Consider the following 24,654-nt stretch of genomic DNA (forward strand, 5'->3'; position numbering starts at 1 on the left):
GTCCGGTGTCCATCCATCTGTCCGTCCGTCTGTCCGGCGTAAACATGTCGCACCGTAACTTGAGAACGACTTATCCAAATTTCATGAAACTTAATATAGTTGTTGCTTATGATGGTCAAATGATCTGTATACTTTTTGGTGAAAATAAGATTTAAACTTTTTGAGTTACAGCACTTTATAACTAAAACAGGGGTGTGTTTTTTTCACATGTCGCACTGTATCTCAAAAACGATTCTTGATTATGACTTAAAACTTTAAACACTTCTTAGTTATATTAATCTGAATATCTGTATACTTTTTGGTGATGATTCAAAATTTCATTTTTGAGTTATTGAGGTTTTTTTTTACATGTCGCGCCATATCTCAAAAACTGTTTATGATTATTGATTAAAACTTTACACACTTCTTTGTTCTATTAATCTTAAGATCTGTATACTTTTTGGTGATTATTCAAAATTTTATTTTTGAGATATTGAGTATTTTGTAAAACAGGGGAGGGTTTTTTACATGTCGCGCCATATCTCAAAAATAATTTATGATTATTGCTTAAAACTTTACACACTTCTTTGTTATATTCTAAAGATCTGTATACTTTTTGGTTTTGATTCAAAATTTTGTTTTGGTAATATTTAGTTTTTTTGTAAAAAAAAAAAAACAGGATCGGGGGTTTCACATGTCCCGCCGTGTCTCTAAAACAATATATGGTTATTGCTTAAAACTTTCTCAGAAACTATTTATGATTATTGCATAAGACGTCGGGCGTATCATGCGCTCATGGCGCAGCTGTTTATTGTGAAATCTAGAACATTAATTTCAGAAAAAATCTTTGTAGTATGCAAGACATAGGTATATAACAATCATTTAACAATCCTGTGATGAGAGCAACAGCATAATTTTTTATTTGTTTAAAGCTTTATATTAAAGAAGATAGATTTAATACTGGATTCACAAACCTTATGTGCATATATCCTCTGTCCTTTGTCCATTGTCCATGACATTATTTTTATGGTTTCAATGACTGCTTGAAAAAAAAATTACAGATTTTTTGTTATTAGTGAGATATTAAACTTATATAGGTTCCTTGTAAGGCCAAATAAAAGTATATCTGTGGTTCCAGATACACCCTCAAAAACTAAGGTGACTGGTCGGTAGGTTGGCCATTTTAATGTATTTATTTAAGAAAAAAGAATTTGGATTGTCAAAATCCTGAAAAAAAATTGTGCATTTACTGAGACAGATTCCTGTTTTAGACAAAGTTATATTGGAATTCATCATTATCTATGTGTTTGGTCATAAAATAAACAGATACGTTACGTGTTTAGTTAATTTTTAGCTCACCTGGCCTAAAAGGCCAAGTGAGCTTTTCTCATCACTTGTCGTCCGTCGTCGTTAACTTCTACAAAAATCTTCTCCTGAAACAACTGGGCCAAATTTAACCATGCTTGGCGACAATCATCATTGAGGTATCTAGTTTAAAAATGTGTGCGGTGACCCGGCCAACCAACCAAGATGGCCGCCATGGCTAAAAATAGAACATAGGGGTAAAATATAGATTTTGGCTTAAAACTCTGAAATTAAAGCATTTAGAGCAAACTGGACAGGGGTTAAATTGTTTATTAAGTGAATTATTATCTGCCCTGAAATTTTCAGATGAATCAGACAACCAGTTGTTGGGTTGCTGCCCCTGAATTGTTAATTTTTAAGGAAATTTTGCCGTTTTTGGTTATTATCTTGAATATTATTATAGGTTGCACTTTGTAAATTCAGCTGTTTCTCATACCACACCTCTTTTGGGGAGATTTAGAATATTCACAGAAAATAAATTTTGTTTACAAACTGGTTTCCAGTTATACTCTCTGTGTTCCATCTCATAGAGACATAACTTGGAAATGTTACCAGTAAATATACATGTGCATAATGTTTACATTGAAATATGTGGTAACCCTTCATTCGAGGTAGGGTTAGTTAAGAAAATTAGTGTTAGTTTAAACTCTGAAAAGTTCAGGGTATATAAACATTGAAAATATGCCGCACAGCCCTATATTTCATGTATTTTGACCTTTGAAAAAAATTGTAGTGCATATGAACTTTCAATTCTAGGATAAGATTTTTTTCAAAACTTCAAAGTAAAAGGGGTACAGTTTTAGCCGTAAAAGTAGTTCCTTTGGGAAATTGCATTGTCAATATTTACAGAAATGCAACCTATAGAGGGTCATGAGGGTGAAAAAAGAGAACATTCAGAATTTGACCAAATTTGCTTTATCACAGATTTTAATGAAATTACCTCAAATATGAGGTTTTATAAATATTTCATGAAGATTGATAGAATCCTGGGCCTTAGATATGATGACTCAGCATAAATTCACAGTTTACAGTATGCATAGTTTACTTAAAGTCCTGAATACAAAATTATTTCATAATATTTGCATATTTGTAAGTTAAATTGTTAAGAAGTGCTTATATTTACTCTTCGCAGTCATTGAAACTTATTGATCCTTGTTGAATATCATTTATGGGGTGTTTGTGTCCTGTCGATAACCCAAAAGTAAGCAGTAACACCTAAATCTGCTTTTTTGTCACCACGGCATAAAAAATACAAGCTAGAAATACGAAAATATCTCAACAAAACTTACAGTAGTGTGTTCTATCCTGAATATGTACTAAATATTCCAAATTGCTAGAAACAGCAGAATAATTTAGAAAATTTGAGGCCCCATGGGCAAAAAACATAGCAAATTGCCTACCCCCTGGGTCATAAAACAGTTAATTTGACTTGTAAATGCTATGATTTTATGATTTTTAACCAGATTTTTGTGACAAAAATGTGGGTTATTGATTTGGGGATGTACGACGGGCGGCCGGGCTGTCGGGCGGGTGGCCAGGCGGCAATCAAATGTTGTCTGTGCATTAACTCATGAACCGTTCAACCAAAGCTTTTAAAATTTTAATACGTTGTTACTGACAACTAAATGAAGGTCAAGTTCAATAATGACGATTTTGACTTTTACCGTTTAGGAGTTATGGTTCTTGAAAGATTGAAAAATGGAGTTTCCAGTCATGTCCGTGCATTTACGCATGAACTGTTCTACCAAAGCTTCCCAAATTTTAATATATTGTTACTGATGACAAAATGGAGGTCAAGTTCAATAATGACGATTTTGACTTTTACCGTTCAGGAGTTATGGTTCTTGAAAGATTGAAAAATAGTGTTTCCAGTCGTGTCCGTGCATTTTCTCATAAACCATTCAACCAAAGCTTTTGAAATTTTTATATGTTGTTACTGATGACAAAATAGAGGTCAAGTTCAATAATGACGATTTTGACTTTTACCGTTCAGGAGTTATGATTCTTGAAAGATTGTAAAAGGGCATTTCCATTCACGTTGTTGCATTTACTAATGAACCATTCAATCTAAGCTTTTCAAATTTTAATATGTTGATACTGACTACAAAATGGAGGTCAAATTTGATATTGACGATTTTCACTTTCAGCATTCATCAGTTATGGTTCTTGTGATATTGCCAGGACACAAATAAATGTTAATAAATCCAGTTTGCTATCGTTGTGACGGCCTCTTGTTAGTTCTTGATATAGAAAACAACAACTATGCTTGGAAGTTATGCAAAAATAAGATGTTAGCAGTCATCTCTATAACATTTTAAGTGAATTTATATCTTAGACTGGTATCTGCACACATACAACTATTGCAAATATGGCTTTGTTTGAACACTTCTAGTATATTTATTAGGTAAACTGTGTCAGCTATATGGTTACAGATGATACTGTTGTGACAAGAATTCTAAATTGACCATTTGAGGTAGAAAATGTGAACTTTAATTGACAATAGGCATACAGTAAGATGTGGACTGGAGACAGAGGCAAGATTGGATATTTTATATAATCTTGAATGTTGTAATGAATGACTGCTAAACATAACATTTATAGTATTCTGATATGCTTTCAATATGTTATCAAAACAGTTTTAAACAGGTTCTAGGCATTTTATATCAGAAAATATACAAATAGGGTAAGCTGGCAATAATTAAAGTCTTGTTTTCAAATTCTTTTAAAAATTGAAACAGTGGAAAGGGCTATATAATGTTCAGTAAAAAAAACCTTAGAGTATACACAGTGATTTCTTTCAGGCTATAATTCTAATAAATGAGTATTAATGTTAGAAAAACTGATTTTAGAGATTTTTCTATTGAATAAATGTTTGTATAGGTTGCACTTTGTATATACAACTGTTTCTCAAACCATGCCTCTTTTGGGGAGATTTAGAATATTCATAGAAAATTAATTTTGTTTACAAACTGGTTCCCAGTTATACTCTCTGTGTTCCATCTCATAGAGACATAACTTGGGAATGTTACCAGTAAATATACATGTGCATATTGTTTACATTGAAATACATGTATGTGGTAACCCTTCATTCGAGGTAGGGGTAGTTAAGAAAATTAGTGTTAGTTTAAACTCTGAAAAGTTCAGGGTATATAAACATTGAAAATATGCCGCACAGCCCTATATTTTGACCTTTGAAAAAAATTGTAGTGCATATGAACTTTCAATTCAAGGATAAGATTTTTTCAAAACTTCATAGTAAAAGTGGTACAGTTTTAGCCGTAAAAGGAGTTCCTATGGGAAATTGCATTGTCAATATTTACAGAAATGCAACCTATAGATAGAGATAAACTGTAAACAGCAATAATGTTCAGCAAAGTAAGATCTACAAATAAGTCAACATAACCAAAATTGTCAGTAAGAGTTATTGCCCTTTACCGTCTATTTTTAACAATTTTCATAAACTTGAAGGCCGTACAGTGACCTATAGTTGTTATTGTATGTATCATTTTGGTCTCTTGTGGACAGTTGTCTCATTGGCAATCATACCACATCTTCTTTTTTATATTTGTAAATTTTTGTAAATTTAAAAAAAAATATTTTCCTCTGTAACTAATGGGCCAAGTTCATTATAGATAGAGATAATTGTATGTAGCTAGAATGTTCAGTAAAGTAAGATCTACAAACACATCACCTTCACCAAAACACAATTTTGTCACCAATTCATCTGTGTCCTTTGTTTAATATGCACATAGACCAAGGTGAGCGACACAGGCTCTTAAGAGCCTCTAGTTTTACATTCTGTCAACAATGTTAAGAATTTGTTGCATTTTAGCTTTAGTGGATACTTCTGATGGGAAATTCAGATGACAGAAGTCTGTTAATTTAATTATGTAATACACATTCCATAAAATATGATTGTTTATTTATTACACTATTTATTGTTACTTTATGATATGGTACAAAAATCAACCAAAAAAAATTGATTGGTTATGGCCCCAGATGACTTTAAAAATGTTTATATCATTGAAAAAGCTCAAAATTATCTACCTTTGGATTACAATTGAAATATCTATACTTTCCTGTGACCTATATTTTTAGCTCACCTGACCTGAAAGTGTAAGCCTAGCGACTATCTGAAATTGATGTATATATGTAATACCTACATTACAAACGTAAGGTGTTGAAAACTCTTAAATACTGTGGATTAATATTGTCTACCTTTGAACTTAAAAAGGAGTACTAAAGGCTTAAATAAAGCAGTCTCAACAAGAACCCCCCCCCCCCCCTTCAGCCAAACTTTGTTTGGTTATGGGGGGGTAATAGTTTTGACTTGACATTTTGGCGTCTCACAAGCTTAACGTCAAGACTGAATGACTACCATGGAATATTATTTTTAGACTTGATATTTAGGTGTATCATAAGCCAAAGATCAAGACTGCATGACAACCATGAATTACTATTTCAAGACTTGATATTTAGGTGTTTCATAAGCCAAACTTTTTTATACTAGGTATTAAAAGTACACTTTATTTTAATTTCATTATAAAATATTCTGATTCCAGTGATATCTAGTTTTATACAAGTATCTTTATTAATCAGTCCACCACTTAGGCCCGTCACTTATGCATGGTCCCTCAAAATATGACGTCATAGAAAAAAACTGTTGATTGCACCCTATATTTTTATGCTGTTACATTTTTCCCACTGATACACATATGGTAATTAAATGTAATATGGCTTCTACTAATGAAAACTCTAGAGACCACTTATGTCAGTACACCTTTTCATATATTACAATAACAAAAATGCTTGCTTCTTTAGAGGGCAGATTGTGAGCTTAAATGAACGGTGAACCCATTTTTTAAAATTTTATTTTCCTATTAAGTATATGATAAAGTTCATTTCTAAAAAAAACAGAAATCCTATGAGGGTCACTCAGGAAACTGGAACCACACATATACTTTATTTGGCCTAATGTCTACATGTCTGTCATGTAGGATTTACCTTATCTTGACCTTATTCTATTGATCAGTTGTCAAAGTTCAATGCTCATCTGGTGCAGCAAAAATTGTTACCATTTATTTTATTATTTCCACTAAGTTGATTGATGCCTCTGATGATGGACTGATAGGCATGAAAATACAGTTTTTTTTTGTCAAAATTTGCTGTTACAAAAGTTTTAAAATTATTTAAGATTTAGGAATGTAATTTATTCATGCAAAGCTCTGATTCCTTGTCCTGTTTTTACAACCGCAAAAAATAAAAAAAAAATTGGTTGTTTATTGCTTTCACGTTGTGGTTGTCAGCTTCATCCAAAAGACGGTTGGTTTCTAGATAAAAACTTTAGTATAAGTAAATAGAAATCAATAAAATTTTAACACTAGATTATAACCATTAAAGGAATATTGGGATTGATTTTGGGGTTATGGTCCCAATTGTTTAGGAATTAGGGGCCAAAAAGGGGCCCAAATAAGCATTTTTGTAGTATCCAGACAATAACTTGTGTTTAAGTGTATGAATCTCTCTGAAATTAAACCACAAGTTTCCATACTAAAAAGGGATGGTTAGGATTTACTTTGAGGGGTTATGGCTCAAACTAATTAGGAATTAGGGGCAAAAAAGGGGAAAAACAAGGGTTTTTCTGGTTGAAAGACAGTTAAGACAATTTAAGAGCACTGTAAGGGAGATAATCCAAATTAATTTAAAGAATAATGTTTGATTACCTCCCTTACACTGCTTGTAGATTATGTATTAAGAAATGATGATTATCTTGAGGTGATTGGCTGTTTATTTATTTTTAGCAGTTGCTGGGTTGCTGCCCCCAAATAAGTAATTTTAGGAAATTTTGCAGTTTTTGGTTATTATCTTGAATATTATTATAGATAGAGATAAACTGCAAACAGTAATAATGTTTAGCATAGTAAGATCTAAAAATATCTCTTTATAGTAAATTTTAAACAATTATGTAAATTTTTGTAAACTTTTACAAAATATTTTCTTTTGAAATTACTGAGCCAAGTTCATTGTAAACAGCAAGAATGTTCAGAAAAGTAAGATTGACAAACACATCATCATCACCAAAACATAATTTTGTCATGAATTGTATTCTCATCTATTATGTATGTTCTTTGTTAAGTATGAACAAATACCAAGGTGAGACACAGGTTCTTTAGAGCCTCTAGTTTTTATGGTGGTTTTTCTCTAAAATTTGATATTGTACCTAAATAGCTCAAATATTACTTTTCAGTTCAAAGAATTTTTATCACAATATAACAGATTGACTGAAATGTGTTTCATTGACTGTGCAAAAGATTTCACTACAAGAACTGTACTGAAGGCTGAAGTAAGATTATATTTAATAAATTTGTGTAGAAATTTTTACCATAAGAGCTAGACTGTTCAGATTTATCTTTACTATATTTATGTTGCATCGCACAATTTTGTATCTGAACATTAGGATGATGCCATAACCAATTCTATAAGAAATTGTTTTATACATGTATTCCAAATATAAATCAGATCTCATTGAACCCTTAAATAAAGTTGAGAATGGAAATGGGGAATGTGTAAAAGAGACAACAACACGACCAAAGAACAGACAACAGCAGAAGGTCACCAATAGGTCTTCAATGCAGCGAGAAATTCCTGCACCCGGAAGCATCCTTCAGCTGGCCCCTAAAATATGTATACTAGTTCAGTGAAAATGTTCTTATGACTTTGTGCAGAGTTATGCTACTTTGATTTAGAAAATTCACTAAAATAATCAGTTTTCCACACTCTTTTTAGCTCAACTGGTCCGAATGGCCAAGTGAGCTTTTCTCATCACTTGCCGTCATCGTCCTATGACCGTTGTCTTTTGTCCGTAGTCCTTCGTCCATTGTATGTAAACTTTTACAAAAATCTTCTCCTCTAAAACAACTGGGCAAAATTTAACCAAACTTGGCCACAATGGCCACAATCATCATTGGGGTATCTAGTTAAAAATGTGTCCAATGACCTGGTCAATCAACCAAGATGGCCACCATGGCTAAAAATAGAACATAGGGGTAAAATGTAGATTTTGGCTTATATCTCTGAAACAAAAGCCTTTAGAGCAAATCTGACAGGGGATAAACTTGTTCATTAGGTCAAGATCTATCTGCACTGAAATTTCCAGATCAATCCGAGAATCCGTTTTTGAGTTGCTGCCCTGAAATTGGTAATTTTAAGGAAACTTTGCTGTTTTTATACGACTGCAAAATTGTTTTTGGGATCGTATAATGGTATGATGTTGTTGTCTGCGTCGTCCGAAGACACATTTGGTGTCCGGAAAATAACTTTAGTTTAAGTGAATCGATCTCTATGTTATTTTATAAGAAGGTTCAATACCACAAAAGGAAGGTTGGGATTGATTTTGGGGATGATATTTCAAACCGTTTTGGAATTAGGGGCCCAAAACAATCATTTTTCTACTTTCCGGATATCTATCAACTTGTGTATAAGTATTTCAATTAATCTGAAATTGTACCACTATGTTTATTACCACAGGTAGAAGGTTTGGATTGATTTTGGGGGTTATGGTCCCAAAGGATTAGAAATTAGGGGCCAAAAAAGGGGCCAAAATAAGCATTTTTGTAGTTTTTAGTCAATAACTTGTGTTTAAGTGTATGAATCTCTCTGAAATTACACAAGTTTCCATACTACAAAGGGATGGTTATCGGGGTTATGGCTTAAATCATTTAGCAATTACTGGCATAAAAGGGGATAAACAGGGGTTTTTCTGTTTAAAGCACAAATTAGACAATTCAAAAGCAGTGTAAGGGAGGTAATCCAATTCCATTTAAAGAATATATACTCTTAATTACATTTGTGGTTAACTCCCTTACACTGCTTGAAAATTATGTATTAAGAAATGATTAGCTGTAAATTTATATTTAGACATTTTAGAAGTTATTAATTAATAATAATTATAACCATAACTGTATGTCATTTTATATTTTATGATGTATTTAAATGAATAGTTATTGTTGCAGCTTTTAGTTATTATCTTGAATAATATATAGATAGAGATAAACTGTAAATAGCAATAACGTACAACAAAGTAAGAGCTACAAACAAGTCTACTTGACCAAAGTGGTCAATTGGCCCCTTAAGGAGTTAATGTTCTTTATAGTCAATTTTTAACATAGTTCATAAATTTTGTAAATTTTTAACAATTTTTATGAAATATTTTTCAATGTCACTTCTGGGCCAATTTCATTATTGATAGAGATAATTGTAAGCAGCAAGATTGTTTAATAAAGTAAGATCTACAAACACATCACCAACACCAAAACACAATTTTGTCATGAATCCATCATCATCACAGTGTCCTTTATTTAATATGCACATAGACCAAGCTATCTTAGATAGAGATAAACTTTAAACAGCAATAATTTTCAGAAAAGTAAGATCTATAAATTAGTCAAGCATAACCAAAATTGTCAGTTGACCCCTTAAGGAGTTATTGCCCTCTATAGTCAATTTTTAACCATTTTTCTAAAATCGTCGTTGTTATCTTTTATAAAAATCTTCTCCTGAAATTACTGGGCCAAATTTAACCAAACTTGGCCATAATCATCATTACAGTATCTAGTTTAAAAATGTGTCCAATGACCCGCCCACCAACCAAGATGGCCAACATGGCTAAAAGTAGTACATAGGTGTAAAATGCAGTTTTTGGCTAATATATCTGAAACCAAAGCATTTAGAGCAAATCTGACATTGGTAAAATTGTTAATCGAGTAAGATCTAACTGCTCAAATTTTTTTAAACAAATCTCAGGCAACCCGTTGTTTGGATGCTGCCCCTGAATTAGAATTTTGCAGTTTTGGTATCACGTTGGCATCGTCGTCCTCGTCGTAGTCCGAAGACATTTGGTTTTCGCACTCTAACTTTAGTAAAAGTAAATAGAAATCTATGAAATTGAAACACAAGGTTTATGACCATAAAAGGAAGGTTGGGATTGATTTTGGGTGTTTTGGTCCCAACAGTTTAGGAATTAGGGGCCTAAAAAGGGCCTAAATAAGCATTATTCTTGGTTTTCGCACAATAACTTTAGTATAAGTAAAAAGAAATCTTTGAAATTTAAACACAAGGTTTATGAACACAAAAGGAAGGTTGGGATTGATTTTGGGAGTTGAGGTCCCAACAGTTTAGGAATTAGGGGTCAAAAAGGGGCCCAAATAAGCATTTTTCTTGGTTTTCGCACCATAACTTTAGTATAAGTAAATAGAAATCTTTGAAATTTAAACACAAAGTTTATGACCCTAAAAGGAAGGTTGGGATTGATTTTGGGAGTTTTGATCCCAACAGTTTAGGAATAAGGGGCCCAAAGGGTCCAAAATTAAACTTTAGGGTTCTTTGATATCCTGAATCTAACTGTGTATGTAGATTCTTAATTTTTGGTCCCGTTTTCAAATTTGTCCACATTAAGGTCCAAAGGGTCCAAAATTAAACTTAGTTTGAATTTAACAAAAATTGAATCCATGAGGTTTCTTTGATATGCTGAATCTAAAAATGTACTTAGATTTTTTATTATTGACCTAGTTTTCAAGTTGATCCTAATCGGGGTCCAAAATTAAACTTTGTTTGATTTCATCAAAAATTGAATAATTGGGGTACTTTGATAAGCCAAATCTAACTGTGTATGTAGATTCTTAATTTTTGGTCCCGTTTTTAAATTGGTCTACATTAAAGTCCAAAGGGTCACAAATTAAACTAAGTTTGATTTTAACAAAAATTGAATTCTTGGGTTTCTTTGATAATGCTGAATCTAAACATGTACTTAGATTTTTGATTATGGGCCCAGTTTTAAAGTTGGTCCAAATCAGGATCCAAAATTATTATATTAAGTATTGTGCAATAGCAAGAAATTTTCAATTGCACAGTATTCAGCAATAGCAAGCAATCTTCAATTGCACAGTATTGTGCAATAGCAAGAAATTTTCAATTGCAGTGTTGCGCAAAAGCAAGAAATCTTCAATTGCACAGTATTGTGCAATAGCAAATATTTTCAATTGCACAGTATTGCACAATAGCAAGAAATATCTAATTGCACAATATTGCACAATAGCAAGAAATTTTCAATTGGAGTTATCTTTCTTTGTCCAGATTAGTAGTTGAATCAACTTAAATCATTGTTTTATACAACATCCAATGTATATTCACTTTTACTACCAACTGATAAATTAAAACAATCTTTACCATTCAGTGATAACAAGCACTTTTTTTACATTTTAATATTTTATGATGTATTTAAATGAGTAGTTATTGTTGCAAACTCCATTAGAAATTTGAATTGAGATCAGTTTTGGAATAAGGGAAAGAGGGATGTGAAAAAAAATTGTGGGGGGGGGGGGGTTTCAATTTTTCTCATTTCAGAATTCATAAATAAAAAGAAAATTTCTTCAAGCATTTTTTTGAGAGGATTAATATTCAAAAGCATAGTGAATTGCTCAAAGACAAAAAAAAAATTTAAGTTCATTAGACCACATTCATTCTGTGTCAGAAACCTATGCTGTGTCAACTATTTAACCACAATCCAAATTTAGAGCTGAATCCAGCTTGAATGTTGTGTCCATACTTGCCCCAACTGTTCAGGGTTCAACCTCTGCGGTCTTATAAAGCTGCACCCTGTGGAGCATCTGGTTGGCTTATATCTTAAAAATTGACAATGCAATTTCCCATAGGAACTCCTTTTACGGCTTGAACTGTACCACTTTTACTATGAAGTTTTGAAAAAAATCTTATCCTGGAATTGAAAGTTCACTAGGTTTAAAATTGTTTATCAGGTTAAAATCTATCTATCTTGAACATTTCATAAGCTTCTGAACCTTTTGTTGGGTTGCTGCCCCTGAATTGGTAATTTAAAGGAAATTTTGCAGTTTTGATTATCTTGAATATTAATATAGATGAAACAATATCTGAAAAAGTCTAATTTCAATGTCCCATCTTTCACCAGCAGTTATTTTTTTATTCAGGCTTTTATTAAGTTTTAGTATTAACTAGAATATATAATGCACCAACTGCACCGATTAAACATTCTTTTTAATATTTCTTCCAATAAAATATTATGATTTAAATGGTCAACCTTCCAAAAATCATATTGTCCCCTGTTTTTTTCTGAAAATTAAATCATTCAAAGAATATCTAAATTAAGTAAACAGCCTTCCAATTTTCACAAATCTGATAGATTATATATAAAACTTCTCCATTTACTGGTCTGATTTTGTTATAACTAAAGCATGTAAGAAAATTTGGCTTTTTTAAAGGTCTTTTGAATGTTGTCCCCAGGGGTAATTTCCCTCCTGTTACCGCTTGGTTTTTTCCACCTGTGGACACGTTTGAAAGACCAAAAATGTATTTCTTGTAATGCAACGTGAAGAGCATCATTTCCTGAATGTATGAAAGAGGGACAAAAGATACCAAAGGGACAGTCAAACTCATAAATCTAAAACAAACTGACAACGCCATGGCTAAAAATGAAAAAGACAAACAGAAAAACAATAGTACACATGACACAACATAGAAAACTAAAGAATAAACAACACGAACCCCACCAAAAACTAGGGGTGATCTCAGGTGCTCCGGAAGGGTAAGCAGATCCGGCTCCATATGTGGCACCCGTCGTGTTGCTTATGTGATTACAAATCCGGTAAATAGTCTAATTCGGTAGGTCACATTCATGAAAGGGAAGGGGATTGTTACAAGTTACGACGTAAGGAACATATCCGATATCATTTGTGAATCGGTTATTCCATAACGGTCAACCAACTCGTGATGGAGTCCGTAAAATTTATGACTCAATATGTTTAGGTGAATAGAAGCCAGTTTGAAAAATCTGAACTCCCCAAAGATCAGAATTTGGAGAAAATAATTTTATTGTTCTCTTCTGTTACAGCCTTTTTGTGTACTTTCTGAGAATATTTCATTGTCAGCACTATAACAGTACATGTGATTTTTAGTATCTTATCAAATTGATATGTAAATGGAAGTAAACTTCTACACAATTCGAGTAAATGAACAAAAAGTACTGTGTAATTCCTTTCTGTTACGTTCTGTCATGTTACCTGATAAAAAATAACAGCATATTACCACAATCAATAACAGGAAGGATGTTCAAGACAATTTCACTGATTAATCAAAAAGTTAATCTACTATATGCCAACTATTTCATTTAATATAAGTTATCATCACCATATTAAATAAATTTCAAAATAATATACAGTATATTGAATGAAAAAAATAGGTTTTTTTCTTTGATAACAGCAGAGAACAGAGTGCAATTCTAGTATAGTAGATAGTAACAGAAAGGAATTTATTTTAGAATTTTTCATTACCTAGGCAGATTTTCCATCTTGCAAATACAGTTTCAAAGGATAAATGACATTGTTTGCTGTTATCTTCTAATTGTGACCAATCTGAAATGATGTATTTTTCTCAAACTATAAAATAAAGCATTTTTTTTGAGAAAAAAATCCTTTCTGTTAATACCAACTCTCTCCTGTTATCGTTGTCCTGCTACTCAAGATTCTTTAATGTTACTGACATATCTGAAAACAATTATTATATTTCTAAACCTTTTGTATTGCATATGCTAAAATCAATAATTGGCATTTGATAAACTATTGCAGGATATTCTAGTAAACCACAAATAGTGTCTTAAACTTATTCCTTATTCCAATTAGATTTTTTTTTAAATTGATTCACTTTGGTAACAGGAAAGAACTGGATTTTTTTGTACCATTTTTAAAATTGCCATTGTTACCACGTTTAAGAATTGTTTGAATTACAGACAACAGTTCCTAGATCCTCAATGTGTGTTCTTTGATTTTTGCTATTAAAATACCGGTTCTAAAGACATTTTTTTCAGATATTGTCTCAGATAGAGATAAACTGTAAACATCAATAATGTTCAGCAACGTAAGATCTACAAATAAGTGAACATGAACAAAATGGTCACTTGACCCTTTAAAGAGTTATTATCCTTTACAGTAAATTTTTAACGACTTTTGGTAAATTTTGTATTTTTACAAAAATCTTCTCTGAAACTACTGAGACAAATTTAACCAAACTTGCTTACAATTATTATTAGAGTATATTATAGTGTTGAAAATGTGTCTGACGAACCACTGGAAAATCAACATGGACGACATAGCTCAAAAATAGAACATAGGAGTGAAATGCAGTTTTTATACGACCGCAAAAATTCAAAATTTTTTGATTGTATATTGGTATCACGTTGGCATCGTCGTTGTCGTCCGCCGTTTGTCGTCGTCATCGTCCTTGTCCGAAGACATTTGGTTTTCGCACTCTAACTGAAGTAAAAGTAAATAGAAATCTATGAAATTGAAACACAAGGTTTATGACCATAAAAGGAAGGTTGGGATTGATTTTGGGAGTTTTGTTTCTAACAGTTTAGGAATAAGGTCCAAAAAAGGGCCCAAATAAGCATTATTCTTGGTTTTCGCACCATAACTTTAGTATAAGTAAATAGAAATCTATGAAATTTAAACACAAGGTTTATGTCCATAAAAGGAAGGTTGGGATTGATATTGGGAGTTTTGGTCCCAACAGTTTAGGAATAAGGGGCCCAAAGGGTCCAAAATTAAACTTTGTTTGATTTCATCAAAAATTGAATAATTGGGGTTCTTTGATATGCTGAATCTAAACATGTACTTAGATTTTTGATTATGGGCCCAGTTTTCAAGTTGGCCCAAATCAGGATCCAAAATTATTATACTAAGTATTGTGCAATAGCAAGAATTTTTCAATTGCACAGTATTCAGCAATAGCAAGAAATCTTCAATTGAACAGTATTGTGCAATAGCAAGAAATTTTTAATTGCACAGTATTGCGCAATAGCAAGAAATCTTCAATTGCACAGTATTGTGCAATAGCAAATATTTTCAACTTAAATCATTGTTTGATACAATATACAATGTATATTCACTTTTACTACCAACTAATAAATTAAAACAATCTTTACCATTCAGTGATTACAAGCACTTTTTTTACATTTTAATATTTTATTATGTATTTAAATGAGTAGTTATTGTTGCAAACTCCATTAGAAATTTGAATTGAGATCAGTTTTGGAATAAGGGAAAGGGGGATGTGAGAAAAAAAATGGGGGGGGGGGTTCAATTTTTCTCATTTCAGATTTCATAAATAAAAAGAAAATGTCTTCAAACATTTTTTTGAGAGGATTAATATTCAACAGCATAGTGAATTGCTCAAAGGCAAAATATTTATATTCATTAGATCACATTTATTCTGTGTCAGAAACCTATGCTGTGTCAACTATTTAATCACAATCCAAATTTAGAGCTGAATCCAGCTTGAATGTTGTGTCCATACTTGCCCCAACTGTTCAGGGTTCAACCTCTGCGGTCTTATAAAGCTGCACCCTGTGGAGCATCTGGTTGGCTTAAATCTTAAAAATTGACAATGCAATTTCCCATAGGAACTCCTTTTACGGCTTGAACTGTACCACTTTTACTATGAAGTTTTGAAAAAAATCCTGGAATTGAAAGTTCATATGCACTACAATTTTTTTCAAAGGTCAAAATATAGGGCTGTGAAGCATATTTTCAACGTTTATATGCCCTGAACTTCTCAGAGTTCAAACTAGCCCTAATTTTCATAACTACCCCTACCTCAAATGAAGGGTTACCACAGATTATAATTCAAACAATATGCACATGTATATTTACTGGTAACATTCCCAAGTTATGTCTCTATGAGATGGAACACAGAGAGCATAACTAGGAACCAGTATGTAAATAAAATTAATTTTCTATGAATATTCTAGATCTCCCCAAAAGAGGCGTGGTTTGAGAAATAGCTGTATTTACAAAGTGCAACCTATAGCATTGAGAGCAAATTTGATGCAGATAAAAATGTTCATCATGTTAAGATATATTTGTACAGAAATTATCTGACAAAGAGGACAAACTGTTGTTAGGTTGTTGCCCCTGAGTTAGTATAAATTTTAAGGTGTTTTTTTTTTGTTGTTTTTGGTTATTATTTTGAATATTATTATTATACGACCGCAAAAATTTTAATTTTTCGTCGTATATTGCTATCACGTTGGCGTCGTCGTCGTCGTCCGAATACTTTTAGTTTTCGCACTCTAACTTTTGTAAAAGTGAATAGAAATCAATGAAATTTTAACACAAGGTTTATGACCACAAAAGGAAGGTTGGGATTGATTTTGGGAGTTTTGGTTCCAACATTTTAGGAATTAGGGGCCAAAAAGGGCCCAAATAAGCATTTTCTTGGTTTTCGCACTTTAACTTTAGTTTAAGTGAATAGAAATCTATGAAATTTTGACACAAGGTTTATGACCATAAAAGGAAGGTTGGGATTGATTTTGGGAGTTTTGGTTCCTACAGTTTAGGAATTAGGGGCCAAAAAAGGGCCTAAATAAGCATTATTCTTGGTTTTCGCACAATAACTTTAGTATAAGTAAATAGAAATCTACGAAATTTAAACACAAGGTTTATGACCATAAAAGGAAGGTTGTGTTTGATTTCGGGAGTTTTGGTCCCAACAGTTTAGGAATAAGGGGCCCAAAGGGTCCAAAATTGAACTTTGTTTGATTTCATCAAAAATTGAATAATTGCGCATGGGGTTCTTTGATATGCCGAATCTAACTGTGTATGTAGATTCTTAATTTTTGGTCCCGTTTCCAAATTGGTCTACATTAAGGTCCAAAGGGTCCAAAATTAAACTTAGTTTGATTTTAACAAAAATTGAATCCTTGGGGTTCTTTAATATGCTGAATCTAAAAATGTACTCAGATTTTTTATTATTGGCCCAGTTTTCAAGTTGGTCCAAATCGGGGTCCAAAATTAAACTTTGTTTAATTTCATCAAAAATTGAATAATTGGGGTTCTTTGATATGCCAAATCTAACTGTGTATGTAGATTCTTAATTTTTGGTACCGTTTTCAAATTGGTCTACATTAAAGTCCAAAGGGTCCAAAATTAAACTAAGTTTGATTTTAACAAAAATTGAATTCTTGGGCTATGCTGAATCTAAACATGTACTTAGATTTTTGATTATGGGCCCAGTTTTCAAGTTGGTTCAAATCAGGATCCAAAATTATTATATTAAGTATTGTGCAATAGCAAGAAATTTTCAATTGCACAGTATTCAGCAATAGCAAGAAATCTTCAATTGCACAGTATTGTGCAATAGCAAGAAATTTTCAATTGAACAGTATTGCGCAATAGCAAGAAATCTTCAATTGCACAGTATTGTGCAATAGCAAATATTTTCAATTACTCAGTATTGCACAATAGCAAGAAATATCTAATTGCAATTTCAATTAGAGTTATCTTTCTTTGTCCAGAATAGTAGTTGAATCAACTTAAATCTTTGATTTATACAATATATATAATTAATATTTCAATTGGAGTTATCTTTCTTTGTCCAGAATAGTAGTTGAATCAATTTACATCATTGTTTTATACAATATACAATGTATATTCACTTTTTCTACCAACTGATAAATTAAAACAATCTTTACCATTCAGTGATAACAAGCACTTTATTTTACATTTTAATATTTTATGATGTATTTAAATGAGTAGTTATTGTTGCAAACTCCATTAGAAATTTGAATTAAGATCAGTTTTGGAAAAAGGGAAAGGGGGATGTGAAAACAAAACGGGTTTGGGGGTTAAATTTTTCTCATTTCAGATTTCATAAATAAAAAGAAAATTTCTTCAAACATTTTTTTGAGAGGATTAATATTCAACAGCATAGTGAATTGCTCAAAGGCAAAATAAATATTTTAAGTTCATTAGACCACATTCATTCTGTGTCAGAAACCTATGCTGTGTCAACTATTTAATCACAATCCAAATTTAGAGCTGAATCCAGCTTGAATGTTGTGTCCATACTTGCCCCAACCGTTCAGGGTTCAACCTCTGCGGTTGTATAAAGCTATGCCCTGCGGAGCATCTGGTTGCTATCTGATAGAGATATCAATAATGTTAAGCAAAGTAAGATCTTCAAATAAGTCAACATTACCAAAATTTTACAAAAATCATCTCCTGAAATAATTTCAGACAAATTTAACCAAACTTGGCCACAAATGAGCATTAGGGTGTTTAGGTTTTAAAAATGTGTCTGATGACCCTGCCTGCCAACCAACATGCTAGACAAGGCTTAAAACAGAACATAGTGGGAAAATGCAGTTTTTGACTTATCTCTGAAACTAGTGCAAAAGTATAATGGTTGCATTACTTCATGCATCAATTCTAAATTAAAATATCATGTGATCGACACAGGCTCCTTGGAGCCTCTAGTTTTTCATGCTATAATATGTTGACTTGATATTTGTTATAAAGTTTACACCATGACAAGTTATAGATCAAATTATAATTTTTTGCAATACAAAGAATTTTTAACAAGTAGGGGACTATGTATTGCCATGCAATACTTATAGAATGCTTGTTCTTTATGGATTTGTTATATTTTCAGAATAACTGTGCCCTAAATTGCCTAGAAAAATATCTCAAGATGACACAAAGGATTTCACAAAGATTTCAAGAATATCAGCTGCAGCAATCTGAAGCCTCAACACCTGTAAGAAATGTGTCAGGGACCTGATCTTAGCATTCAGTTAAACTGGATCACTGAACAATACTAAAAATTAGTAAATACTTCAAAGATTTTGACATTCATTAAATCATGTTTGTCCTTTAATTTGTGATATTACCACTTGGCCAATTTCAGCCAACTTGTAAGACGACGAATATAAAAAAGAAGATATGGTATGATTGCCAATGAGACAACTATCCACAAAAGACCAAAATGACACAGACATTAACAACTATAGGTCACCGTACGGCCTTCAACAATGAGCAAAGCCCATACCGCATAGTCAGCTATAAAAGGCCCCGATAAGACAATGTAAAACAATTCAAACGAGAAAACTAACAACCTTATTTATGTAAAAAAATGAAGCTGACCTTTGGTTTCCAGACAGCGATTTGAGTTATTGACTTATTGCCATTTAATTGTGTATTTGTTTTGCCCAGATTTTCAGCATTATTTACTTATATCTGAAAACTTGAATAAATAGATGAATTATGAATTAGGGAATGGTCATTATTTATCAGCTGAGGGGGTCGGTTCAAATTTTTGATATAAAATTTTATGTTGGGAACCCCCCCATTATTTTATAAAACCACATAATGACCCCCCCCCCCTAAGAACATAATTTCGAAAGTTTGACCCCCCCCCCCCAAAAAAAAAATAAATCCCAGTTGTGTTGAGATGATGACCAGCTACATAGTAACCGGCTTTGAGAAACTCTGAGTATAACAAACAGCTTTTCTTCTTGTTTTTTTTTCAAAAAGGAATATCTGACACGTGCATGTAGAAAAATAGAAAAAAATATAAAGAAAATTGTATGTTCCAATTTATTAATTTATTTTACTGCCACCTATAATTCTACACATTTTATCAGTATACTGGTAGATAAACTTTCAATACTGACTGTTATTTTAATCCCAATCACAGTCCCTTGTATCTTTTTTTTGGAAAGTTTGCTATAGCTTGCTATTGCTACTTTCCTTAGGCGTCGGCCTCAACTTCCGATGAGACAGACTATCGCAATGTTCTGCTCCAAGATAATGTAGTACTAGTGTTCGACTTCTGATTCTTGGATACTTTGAGTTGCTACTCTTTTGAAAAGATTACAGCTTGAATAGAAAAGAAATGAATGTTCAACGACAATTTAGATGAATTTAACTTCATTTTGAAAATAAGTATCACAAACACTACTTTGCGGATCGGCCATTGGCTGATGAGAAAATCAAAAGAAATCTACGCGAGACAGCGTTTCATTCATGAATATTTTATGAATGAACATTTCCCTGCACTATTTTTTACTGTGTACGATATTTACAACTGTTTATTATTGAATAAGTAAAAGCCCGAGTGTATCGAAAGAATCCGGTATGCGAGAACAAGTTGATATTTGACAAAATTGTTAACTCGAATAATTCTGCGCCCTCTAGCGGCCTATAGCCTAGCTATTAATGTAGCAATCGGAGATTAGACGGAGATCAGCGGAATATAACGACTGACATTATTCGGGTTACAAAATTGTCGGATAATTGACAAGTGATAATGGTTTGATTTATTTTAACAATACACAGGTGATAGAATATTAAATAATCGATAATTATATAATTATATGGCTTATGTCTCACGCCAAGTACGAGTAAAGGTAAATACCGGCTGATAGAAATAAATAGAAAAGTGCATTGTTTTTGTCAAACTGAACTCAATCTGAAAGTTTTGATGCCAAAATCATTTGAAAACTTTTAATTCCGTTATTTAAGTACTAGCTGTTTCACATTCCAATGTGGATATAAGGACCTTCACTCGTTCAGCATGCTCAAGTGGATCAAACTGACAACAGAAAAACATTGTCTTAATGAAAATTAGTATCATAGCATCCGTATAATTTAAAAGCAACTGAGTCATCGTCTACTTCTTAGAATATTATAGTTCAGTGTATCAAGACCGAGATCAAGCCAGGCTAAAGACAAGTGCTGTAGAAATTATTAAAATGAGTTAATAACATTTGTCCATGTATTAGCAAAATGACTTTCTTAGTGCTTAACAATGCAGTGGTGGATTCAGAACTTTTTATCCTCACACTTTATTCCTGGGGCAGTATGATTTTTTAAGATTGACCTATAATTAACAATGTGTCGCCACAGAGGCAATGATTACTTGTATATCAAATAAATGGCTTAAAACAAAAATCTCAAATGTCATTGCCTCAATGGTAATTAAGCAGCAGCAACTAAAATGTGTTACAGGGTTATAAGCACCTCAGATCAACATTGCGTGAATCTAGTGTATATAAACTTTTTATCCCTGAGGTCATAATACTATTGTTATGCCCCCACCATATTGAGTTTTATCCTTGTTTTTTTCTGTAAGTATGTACGTCCCTTACTTGTACGTACGTCCCTACATCTAGAAATTGATTTCTGTTCTCTTACTTTAGTTTGACTGAACCAAATTTTATGAAACTTGTACGCAACCACAAAACACAATTCAAGTTTGAATTTTGTTGGTGTCACTTTTACCATTCTAGATGTAAAGGGGTGAAATTTTCAGTATACCCTATCAAGTATATATACCTTTATATATAAGTTTGACTTGTAGCTTTCTTCGGTAATACATTTATCAGGTCAACATAAAAACGGTCTTTAGATTTAGAAGTATAGATATATAAAACAAGAATGTGTCCCCAGTACACGCATGTCCCATCTGCACTATCATTTTCTATGTTCAGTGGACCGTGAAAATGGAGTAAAAAAACTAATTTGGCATTAAAATTAGAAAGATTATATCATAGGGAACAACTATAATACTAAAATAATGAGATCCAATTTATCAGCCATCATGGGGTAAAAACGACAAATCAAAGAACTCAATTTTATATATATCCAATATAGGACAATGGTGTTGATTAAAAATTACGCCACTCTTCCACATAATTAATATTCACCTGTTACCTATTACCTTATCTGTACGTTTCTCATCTGACAGGCGCACCACCAAACGGTGTATTTCGGATTTTGCCATATACATGTACACGGGTCATAATCACAGGGTTGACACTACTAAATTCAATCATTGTCAAATTGTTCTCTATTGTAGTATTTTAAACAGTAAGACTTTCTAAGATGACAATACGAATACTAAAAATCTGGACTTAAATTAAGGCGTTTATGTACAGTTTTCAATTTGTTAGCGGGCATGACCCATAAAACAGCGAATCAAAGAATTCAACTTTATTTATAACTAAATTAATAAATATAGGACAATGCTGTTGATTAAAAAATACTCCATTCCAGGACCCTTTGTTTTCCAATTAATTAAAATTACCAATAATTGATAAGTTCCAGGTCGACGGAAAGATTTTGAAAGCAGAGAACACTGTGCATCTTATAATCGGCATGACTTTATCAAGTTTATTGTCATCTGATAAAGTCATGCCGATTATAAGATGCACAGTGTTCTCTGCTTTGAAAAATCAAACCTGTGATTAAATACATATTTGAAATAATACACGTCTATAACCTATTTGAAATAATACACATATACAGTTGCAAACTTTCCAGAGGTGCTATCCAGCACTTTGATTTTTTTACCTTTGAACCTTAAAATATCTAGTTATGAATGGGGGGGGGGGGGTCAGGATTCCAATGTACAAATGATTTAGGAAGTGCAAAAAAATAACACCGATTAAATGGTTCTTGTCCTTTCTTGATTAAATATGTACATGATTTATTTGAGATAAAGAAATATACAACCAAGCCAGGAACCTCTGGTCTTTCTTTGTTTTGTACAGATGTATGTTTTAAGAGTTTAGTGTGTTATCAATTTTCTCTGAACAAGTACACATTTTTGTTTAGGGGCCCAGCTGAATACATTTGTTCTTTTTCCAAATCATATAGTGTATTTTTTAGTGTGAGTGAATGTCATGGTGCCCATTAAGTATATTTTTTTTTATTAAGGTCTGAAATCTTGATAGGAAAGAATAACGGAGAATGGGTAAAATTTACAGAAAAATGGACCAAAAATTTTTTTTAAAAAAGAACAGAGAACACTGGTGTTCAAATATGAATAAAAGGAGAAAAGGGCAAAAAATACTAACGAATAGAAAAATATTACCTTAAAAATTAAAGAATACAGAAGGGAAATACCTATAATATCGAGATCATCTTTTATTCTTATTCGATATCTTTGTAATAATTTCATAAAATAAGTATACCTATTACCACGTGACAGACATATAACTAACATGAATCCTTGCTTTCATCAAAATAATTATATATACACACTCATTTCATCTCAAGAATCACATCAAAATGATTTAAACACTATCATGACTATAGAAAGTTAATTATGCATGTCCAGAAACATTTCCAACTCACTGTTTCCTGTGGTCAAAACTAGGGAGAAATGTTTCATAGTTGTTAATCTATTGATTGTAAATTTACACAAGTGTGATAAGGAGTGATCAGATGCACTGCCCTTGAGAAATTATGCATTTTCTGCTGCATGGTGCTTTACAGTTTACACTATCAAAGATTTAATAAACAGACATTATTTCACAGATCGCACACTCACTTCAATTTTGTCAACAATTTATATACAAGTCAGACATAAAAACCTTTATTGTGTGACCCCCCCCCTAGTTAAAATATTTTTTGATGGTAACCCCCCCCCCCCAGTGGTATGATATTTTTGGCAATGACCCCCCTAAAATGCACCGACCCCCTCAGCTGATAAATAATGACTGTTCCCTTAGAAAGAAGGACAAGCGAGACAAGATCTACAAATAGTTAATTACCTTGAAAATGTCTGACGACCCCTTGTTGAAAAAAATCTTTGTCTTTTAAAATGATCAGCAAGAGACAATCAGCAAATATTGATGAGTTAAATGTAAAAGGCAACAGTAGTATACCGCTGTTCAAAAGTCATAAATCAATTGTGAGAAAACCAATCCGGGTTACAAACGAAAACATAGACAAACAGTCCAACTTTAAGAGGAAAACAAAATAACAATAGGAAATCGTTTTACAATTTTTGTCAGCCAAATTTTTCTTTTAAACTGATGACGTGAGACGGAAATACGCCAAGGATTCGAGTTCATTTGCAAAATATCTAACACAAAGTTTGCGATAAGGGTCATTTATTCAGAAACCATAAAACCATAATACAACTGAATGTTATGAACAATTATGTAATAAACCAAAACTGAATAAATGACAATAATTTGCAAAGGTGGGGAATAAATACCGCCACCCTAAATAACTAAATTACAAAATGTATAAACAAACAAATATTGTACAATAAAAGATTGAAATCATCAGCATATGAAATTCAAAATTTTTAATTTAAAAAATAATACCTATGATTATAAATCTGTTAAAGAATCGAGGGAAGGGAGTAGGTGGGTGGGAAATTAAAAATCTTCACTTTTCTTGAGAAAACTAAAATGGCGTCCGCTAGCATTCAGTGCAATTGTGAAAATGCTGGCTAATCTAAACACATGTGAAGAGATAACATGCCCCTAATCCTCAATGGTCAATTAAATATCATTAAACAATCATTTAGTAATTAATCTTGACCCTGATCTAGAGATGACCCCACTGATCTTTGCCTGTAATAAAAAACTTAGACAACCCCAATCAAATTTACAGTTTCATATTACTCTTGATAAGAATAATTTCCTGACAA

The 24,654-nt window shown here is 32.2% G+C and overlaps 1 protein-coding gene across 2 annotated transcripts in view; it reads left to right on the plus strand.

The window, feature by feature from the left end:
- Positions 1-19,083, plus strand: part of LOC143069319 (mitochondrial import inner membrane translocase subunit Tim9-like) — a 36,288-nt gene extending 17,205 nt beyond the window's left edge. For both annotated transcript variants that reach the window (XM_076243888.1, XM_076243887.1), the window contains exons 3-4: positions 7,592-7,687; positions 18,859-19,083. In XM_076243888.1, the coding sequence (XP_076100003.1) occupies positions 7,592-7,687; positions 18,859-18,987 (225 nt within the window). In that variant the 3' untranslated portion in view covers positions 18,988-19,083. The remainder of the gene's footprint in view (positions 1-7,591; positions 7,688-18,858) is intronic.
- Positions 19,084-24,654: the final 5,571 nt, after the last annotated feature.

This window comes from Mytilus galloprovincialis, chromosome 3 (assembly GCF_965363235.1).
Source record: "Mytilus galloprovincialis chromosome 3, xbMytGall1.hap1.1, whole genome shotgun sequence".
NCBI lineage: Eukaryota > Metazoa > Mollusca > Bivalvia > Mytilida > Mytilidae > Mytilus > Mytilus galloprovincialis.